Raw genomic sequence first — 9,072 nt, forward strand, 5'->3', positions numbered from 1 at the left:
AGGATCCATGGGCATGTGTACCAAGACTCCGAGAATCACTACAAGAGAAACACCTTGTGGTGCAGAGTCTAAGACATGGGATTCACACGCGATTCAATGACTTGTATAGTCCTTCTGAGAATGTTAAGCAGATTAAAATCATAGGTATCAAACCAGGAGTGGAAGCTGAAGTCACCATTGCAGATGCCTAAGTCAACTATTTTAATAAATTGATTATCAATTGCTAAAAAAATTAAGTTCAAACATATAAGAAATCCTTTGGACACTCTTGTATAAAATCAGGGCTAGAGGAGGAGGTAGAAAATGAACCTCAGTACTTACTTCTAGAAATAGAATAAAATGTGGGGTGTGTGGGTGGTTGGGAGGGAGGAGCAAGCGGACAGATGAACAGGAGGAGCAGAGAACTTCCAGACAACAACAAGGGTCCATAATGTGGGCCTTCTCTCAATATTACAAGATCACAAAATCTACTCAAATGTGCATACCAGGGAACTGAAAGCTTTTATCATGAGTGTGAGCTAAGCCTACAGGGCCAGAAGGAATCTCAGAGTCATCTGACTTAATCTGCTGTTTAAAGATAAGGAAACCAAGGTGAGGCAAATTGGTCATAACTAACCAACCAGTAAGTACCCAGGACCAAGCCAGCAATTTCTAAAAGTTTGGAGCCATCACTCCTCAAATGCAAGGGTCTCATTCATTGTAAGATTTTATCCTAGAAGCCTCCAAAGACAAAAGAATATTAACTGCTTTATCACTCTAGGCCCTAGAACAAAGCTTCAATGTACGAGAGGAGCAAGTATTAGAGATAACTAGGAGAGCAGGTCATGTTTTATCTAGAAAGCTGTTTCTTACTCCTCCAGCTCTCACTGATATGTCTATTTTAAAATTAAAACAAACAATTTAATACTTTAATAAGCACATGGTTATGGGTTCAACAATTACATGTCTGACAGATGCTTTCTGGGCATAATATAAAACTCAGGGCTAAAATAAAACTCTGAAAAGCTTTAGTACAAAAGAGGTCAGCAAAACATCTTTAGTACTGGTTCTATAGGACAGCTGTGTGTTAACACTGTAAAAAAGCAGTGGAAATGCTGTGTTCTTGTGAGCTGCTGGTTGGGATTTTAAATTGTCAGATTTCTTAGGATCTGTCCTGTTCCTACAAAAAAAAAAAAAAAAGCTTCACTCTATCTCAAATGGTGTTGATATCTTACAGAGACCACAGGTTATGAGACCAAGAGAAGAAAAGTCCAAGAAATAAAATTCACAACTTTTGGTTACTTGTTTTCTTTTTCGTGTGGTACAGGGGATTGAATCCAGGGGTCCTCTATCATTGAGTCACATCCCCAGTCCTTTCTATGTTTGTTTAATATTTTTTTTAGTTGTTGGCATACCTTTATTTTATTCATTTATTTATATGCGGTGCTGAGAATTGAACCCAATAACTCACACATGTGAGGGAAGTGCTCTACCACTGAGCCACAACCCCAGCCCTTTCTATTTTTTGAGACAGGGTCTAGTTATGTTGCCCAGGGGGGCCTTGAATTTGCAATTTTCCTTCCTCAATCTCCAGAGTAGCTGGTATTACAGGCATGCACCACAATACCCAGCTGCTTACATGTTTTCTACCGCTAAAGGATGGAAGTTAACCAGGCAGGATGATGCATACCTGTAATCCCAGTGACTTGGGAGGCTGAGGAAGGAGGATCACAAGTATGGCTGCCCTTAGCAACTTAGCAAGACCCTGTCTCAAAATCAAAAATAAAACAGAGTGGGACACTCTATGTAGTAAAATGGTAAAGTACCCCTGGATTTAATCCCTAGCACCAAAATAAATAATAAATAAATAACATAATATAAAAGTTGAAGTTAATTTTCTGGGTTGAAAGTCAAAATTTCCAGAGACACTTGCTAAAATAAATTTTAACCTCTAATTCTTTTAAATATCAGAGGATCCTATTGCAAATCAATTTACTTCTGCAGTATGATACATTAACCAGCAAACCTATCAGTATTCAGAAAACCCAAAGAGAGGTAGATAAAGGGATGCCCTGGAGGAAACCAAATGGTATGAATCAATATCAGCTACCTATTCTCTATTGCTGTAGCTGCAGGATCACAATGTGATACCCCAAACTCTACATATTCCTACCAATTAGTTATTTAGATTAAAAAAAAAATACACTTGTGAACCCTAAATCATGGGAAAAATAAAGACACTTTAGAACTGTCACAGAGGTACCCTAGGGCGCCTGTGAAAAGAAGAGCAGCTTATGGTCAGGAATTAAAAAAGACTTCTTTTATTGCCATCCTCTGTCCTCCCTGAGAGTTTTGAGGGTGATATAGCCAATTCTTGTCAAGAATAGCTGTTCTTCAGAGGTGATACAAGCTCTGATGGAACTGTTTAAAATGGCAATGAGACAAACTGAAAATTCCACATCCTTTGAGTTTGGTTGGTGTGCTAGACTGTGACCCTGCAACTCCAAAGCCAAATCAAATGCTGTTCAAAGACCATTATCAGTAATTTTCTGAGCAATGACTCAATGCCAACAACTTCACATACTAGCATAACCTCTGAAGAACACACTGGTCTATCAAGGGGAGTTTCAAAGGGCCAGCCATCTCCCTTAACACCTGGCTCCCTAGTTCAGAAACGTCCACAGGTTGTTGAACAGATCCAAAGGTAGGATCACACTGCTGCAGATTCAGGATTCAGAAGTCAACTTAGTAGGGAAAAGGAATCTGGCAAGTGCAGAATGGATCCTCTGAGATGTCAAAGGGAGAAGTAGAGGGCTGCAGGTGTAGTTCAGTGTCACAGAACACTTGCCTTGCATATTCAAAGATCCAATCCTCAGCACCACCAAAAAAAGAAAAAAAAAAGGGAGCGGGGGGGGAGAGAGAGGGAGGGTGAGAGAGAGAGAGAGAGAGAGAGAGAGAGAGAGAGAGAGAGAGAGAGAGAGAGGGGGAAAGGTAGAGATGTAAATTCCAATAAAAACTAAATCAGTCTTCATAAGTGAACTTGTGGATGATATGATCCATGTAAAAGGCTCAGCACAATGTCCAAAACAGCAGTAACAGCAATAGGTAACATTTATTGGACATTTAACGCGAGTGAACTGGGTGCGAGGGTGCATCCCTATAATCCCACGGTCTCAAGAGGCTGAGGCAGGAGGATCTCAAGTTAGAGGTCAACCTTAGCAACACAGCAAAACTCTGTCTCAAAGTAAAATAAAATAAAAAGGGCTGGACGTGTAGCTCAGTGGCAGAGCATTGCTGGGTTTAATCCCCAGTAACACACACACAAACACCTTAGTGAATCCTCAGCTACTCCCAGTCAGCAGCAGCACTAGAGAAATAATTTGAATCAAGTACTGACCATGTCATAGAATTTTAATTTGGTTTTATTTCAGGTTCTCTTAATACAGGATGCCATATTTTGCATGTATTAAATGCAACAATCCCAAGGACACCTTTGAGGAATTAGAAAAGAGGCTTAAAGAGCAGAGATTTCAGATAAAAATTAAAGAGAAAGAGCTAAAGAAGCATTCTCCTAAAGTTACTAAATCTCGAGACTCTATAGGGAAAGGGTTAACTGCCAACTTAGTAAAGCTGGAAAACTTTGGCGTGAGCACATTAGTTAAGCAATGTGAAAAATCAGCAAAACTAGTTTGCCACGAGCAGCAGTCTCCCTGAAATAGGCTCTCATTTACTTTTCATTTCTTCTGCTTTCCAGTCTCTTCTCTTTGAAGCAGCTCTTGATTAGTTTCTTTTTTAATTGCCACTTAATTGGGAAGCAAAATTAGAACACTTATTTGATATCAGTGATGAGGTTTCTCTTTTCACTTGTGCTTTGATCTAGTTTTGAAAACCAAAGGCTGAAGGGAAAAATGAAGAAAAAGGGACTAAAAAGATTTCTTTCCAAGAGCTGGAAGCAGTTGTTAGTCATCAAGTAAACATGGAGAGAACTACTTTTGGAGAATCTGAAGAAAAAAACAAAAGCAAGTAAAGATAGCTTTATGGAATTAACTTTGAAAAAGTCCATTCTTTCTTCTTAAGTTTCTTCATGGGCAACAATATCTCATGATCAGGAAATGAGGAAAACTTCTAAGAATCCATGTTACTCTACCCTATGGAAAAAGAGTAGGATGGAGAAGAGGCATCCCTTATCAGAGAGCTCTTGACCCTCTCCTTAATTGTTACTGATGACATTGCAAAATAAATTCCAAAAAGATTCTAAAAACAAAGTAGTCTTAATTCTTTCTTGTTGCAAAACTTTTTTTTAAAAAAAATATTTTTAGTTGTAGATGGTCACAATACCTTTATTTATTTGTTTTTATGTGGTGCTGAGGATGGAACCCAGTGCCTCGTGCGAGCTAGGCAAGCGCTCTACCACTAAGCCACAACCCCAGCCCGCAAAACTTTATATTTGTTAAAATCCACTGCCAAGCTGGGCATGGTGATACATGGCTGTAATCCCAGTGATTTGGGAGGCTGAGATAGGAGAATTACAAATTTGAGACCTAGCCAGGCATAGCGGTACCCACCTGTAATCTCAGCAACTCGGGAGGCTGAGGCGGGGGGACTGCAAGTTCAAGGCCAGCTTCAGCAAGAGACCCTGTCTCAAAATCAAAAATAAAAAGGGGTAGGGATGAAACTCAGTTATTGAGTATCCCTGGGTTCAATTCCTAGCATAGGAAAAGAAAAAAAAAAAAAAAAAAAAAAATCCACTGCCAGCTGATGATTCTTTAATACTTCTTAGAAAGCCTTTAATTTAAAAAAGGGAGAGGAGTGGCTGGGGATGTATTAGCATAAGAGAAGCCCTGGGTTCAACCCCCAGAACAACCCCACCCCCCAAAAAAGGGCAAATTAAACTATATGGATGAATCAGGAATTGCAGAGGGATGAAAGGATGTGCAAAGATTATTTTAATCTAACTCTTATAAATTTTTCAGAGCAATTTACATCGGGCAAGTACTTGTGGGAAAAATGCTAACCTCTTTCCTCTATTGAGTATGGGTGGGTTTGTTTGTTTGTTTGTTTAAACCTAGGGGACTTTACCACTGAATTATTTTGCCAGCTGGTTTCTTATTTTGAGACAGGGTCTTCCTAAATTGCTGAGGCTGACCTCAAATGTGAAATCTTCCTGCCTCATCCTCCCAAACTGCCAGGATTACAGGCGTACAGGTGTGCGCCACCGCACCCAGCTGAGTGGTTTTTTTTTTTTTTTTTTTTTTCCTTTAAATGGTCATAGAAAAACTGTAGACAGAGCTGAGTGTGGTGGCACATGTTTGTAGTCCCAGATACTGAGAAGTTTGAGATAGGAGGATCACTTAAGCTCATCAAAGACCAGCCCGAATATACTGAGACCCCGTCTTAAAAAGAAAAAAAACCTAGAAAGACAAACACATATGTATAAGCATATATGTGCATATATGTATGTATTTATACATATGTATGAATTTTTATACTGACCATATATTTATATTTATTTAATTATGGAAGAAACACTAATGACAGGGCTGGGGTTGTTGCTCAGTGGTAAAACGCTTGCCTAGCACCTGTGAGGCACTGGGTTCAATCCTCAGCACCACATAAAAATAAAATAAATAAAATAAAGGCATTGTGTCCATCTACAACTAAAATAAATATTAAAAAAGAAATACTCATGACAAACATCAAGAACGAAACTCATATATAAAGAAACATAACAAACTAGCACAGCTGCATTTCCTATTAATCCAGTGCAAGATTTCATTGGTAGAAAGCACTATGAGCCCGTGCTGGAAGACAGGCCTGAGACAGTTAGCTTGAACTGTTATTAACCTTTATTGTGTGTGGTACTTTAGAATCACTAGCTTCAAAAGAAGCAATTTCCACCACACAGTGAGACCCTGTTTCAAAATCAAAAATAAAAAAGGGCTGTGATGTCCCTCAGTAGAATAGTGGCCTTGGGTTCAATCCCCAGTTACTGCAAAAAAACAACAAAAAAATAACTGGTGGTTGTACTTCCACAAACTGGAGGTTGCTTGATTTCTGTAGGCAACAGACAAAAATTTTAGTAAAGTTTACAATGAGACTTCTTGTGAAAAGAAAGTATGTACAGAAGAAAAAAATACATCTTTCCACTCAATGACGGGAAGTGAAACTACACTAACATTGAGTCAGGCATTTGCCATTCATTTATCCAAAACCCATTAATACCCACTAAGTGCCAGGCATCTCGAAGACACAATCTCTGTTCTTGTGCACTTTATAATCAGGGAGGCAGGGACTGGACACATTAAATAAAATTATCAATAGTTACTTAACTATTGTTATGATAAAGGCAACAAAAATACAGTATGTGATAAGAGCAGAGGAAAAGCTGGGGTAGGTTAGGGAAGATAGAAAGAACAAACGAGAGAGGGGGAGAGCTGCATTCTATGTTTCTCATTTAATCTCTACAACTCTAGGTTAAGTAACTTTCCCAAGGTCAGAGGTCCAGTGTCAGAATCAGGTTTGAATAACTCAAAGTTCATGCTTTTCCCATTGTGCCATGCTGCTTCTTCCCAAAACACTTTGCTTTGAAAGTTAGTGGAAAAATTTTACTCTATCCCAGATTCTAAGTGCCAGAATTAGACTCTCTCCTTCAGACTAGGCTGTTTTTCAACTGTCACCTCCAATTCATTTTTATAGACCTCTATAATGAAAGCAATTTGTTCATCCAAACCATAACCACATACAGTAACAACCAAAAAAAAAACAAACAAAAATACACACAAAAAAATTTCGTTTGGTTGGGTTATCACTTTGTTATACTACAAAATAGAAAAAGTGCTGGGCATGGTGGCATACACATGTAATCCCAGTGATTCGGGAAGCTGAGACAGGAAGATCACACATTCAAGGCCAGCCTCAAAAATTTAACAAGAGCATGTCTCAAAATAAAAAATAAAAGGGCTGGGAATGTAACTTGATGGTAAAGTGCCTCTGGGTTCAATTCCTGGTACCAAAAAATAAAAATAAAAAATTTTCTGTCAAACAGATTTTTTTTTCTTTTCTGTTTTATTGATGGGGATTGAACCCAGGGCCTCCAACATCAACATGCTGAGCACATGCTCTACCACTGAGCTATACTATACAGTTTGCAAAGCGATTCGGTTTATGAAGAATGAAATCTATTAAAAGACTGTAGGCATTGATCAGATCGACAGTTTAGTAGAGGAAAATAAAAGCAATTTCACAAAGAGCAAAGGAAAAGTTATACTTTCACTTCTGAAATGACTCTCACATTCAACAACTCTCATGATTCTGATCTCTACTCTAGAGGGCTGCCTTCTGGTTCCTGCTTCCTCTTTCTCAGCTCTTCTATTCTTAGGAATATCGAACATCAAAACAAGGCTTTTGTTATGTTAGATCTGTGATGAGTTATACCAACAGAAAGCAGTCAAAAAAAACCAAACTTGGCGAGCTTCCTTTTCCTCTATATTATTCTTGTGATTTTTTGTTTTCTTTGGTACTAGGGATTGAACCCAGGGGTTTGACCACTGAATGATATTCCCAACCTTTTTTATTTTTTGAGACAGGATCTTGCTAAAATTGCTGAAGGTCTCACTAAGGTGCTGAAGTTGGCCTTGATTTTACCATCCTTCTGTCTCAGCCTCCTGTATTGCTGGGATTAAAGGCCTGCGCCACTGCAAGTGGCTTTATTGTGATTATTCATGCTGGTGGAAGAACCAGAAAGCTAGATCTTTTGACCTAAAGTTCACTACAAACAGATTATTAAGCACTTAAATAATTCTTTGCTTTTCCACATCTACAATGCAGCAGAACAAATATATAAAAGTTTATCCAAAAACCTCAACCTATCTTTACCTTCACATTCCCTGGGGGAAGGGAAAGCAAAGAGTTGGCAGTTACTGCAAATGACAAGCTGGCTATAAAAATCAGACCACCACAGATTCAGCAAAAGCTATATACCCAGAACATTCTCTCATGGCTTTCAGTCGAAAAAAAAAGTACATGTAAATAGGGAGAGGGAGAGTGAGTGCCAACAATGTGAAAGAAAGATTAATTAAGCTGTGGCTTATGAAAGTGAAAACTGACTTGGAAAAAAAGAACTCAACACTTAAATATCTGGTGCATATTTTTTGTTCCCGAGGGAAAAATACAGTTACTAATGACAAGACTCTAAAGTACAGGATCGTAGTATTAAACCCACGGATATCAAATATATCAAATACTGACCAATTTTTTGAAGTTTTAGGCTACTTCGCAAAGTTAACACAGCAAAGATGCTGGAAAATTATATATCGTTCAGGAAACTTATGGAATATTTGGAGCAACAGACACCGTATAAATCAAAACACCATACGGTTAATTACGTAGGGTTTACAGGGTGAGTTTGGAATTCTCTGCTAATGATATTTCACAACATAATTATATATATATGGTTTGTATACCCTGATGAATTTTATCACTGAAGGTGAATTGCAACGAAATGTTTTATTATTCCTTCATTGCTAGTCACGTTGTTCATAAACACCTCTATAATTAACGTTCCCTCTGACTGTAGTTACTACATTGCCCCGTGTTGTGCCACCGAAAACTATCGTTCAACATGCTCTTTTCCAAGGGCGCGCCTGAAGCACACGAGTGGAACATTACACAGAACTTTTATATAATAAAAGTATTGAAGGTCTCTGGCTTTAATATACTGAGTACCCACCCCTGGTAAATGACAAAGGCAGCAACCAATCACCAGGCGAGACCCTAATGTCTTAGCCAATAAGAATATGGGGGTGGGGTTAGATTAAGCTCCCGGTGACTTCCCCGCACCCCAAAGACCCAGGTTGAGGAAGACTGGATGAGAATTGAACTCCGAGGATCTCATTACCCCCGGTTGTAGCTGTTGTCCTCCTCATTCTCGCAATCGCTGCAGTGCTCATGGCCGTTTCCGTTCCCTTCCATCATCTGAGGCAGCTGAGGTGCCGGCGGCTTCACTGCTGTCTCACTCTCGTCCGCCATCTTGGGTTGCGAGAGCCGGGCTCTGAGCCCCGCTACATGGGCGGCTCCTATTGGACGAGGGGTACT

General features: G+C 39.2%; 1 protein-coding gene across 1 annotated transcript in view; it reads right to left on the reverse strand.

The window, feature by feature from the left end:
- Window positions 1-9,043, reverse strand: part of NMT1 (N-myristoyltransferase 1) — a 34,199-nt gene extending 25,156 nt beyond the window's left edge. The window contains exon 1 of the mRNA XM_079130276.1: window positions 8,876-9,043. Within this exon, the coding sequence (XP_078986402.1) occupies window positions 8,876-9,006 (131 nt within the window). The 5' untranslated portion in view covers window positions 9,007-9,043. The remainder of the gene's footprint in view (window positions 1-8,875) is intronic.
- Window positions 9,044-9,072: the final 29 nt, after the last annotated feature.

The sequence above is a fragment of the Sciurus vulgaris genome (genome assembly GCF_902686455.1).
Source record: "Sciurus vulgaris genome assembly, chromosome: 3".
Lineage (NCBI taxonomy): Eukaryota > Metazoa > Chordata > Mammalia > Rodentia > Sciuridae > Sciurus > Sciurus vulgaris.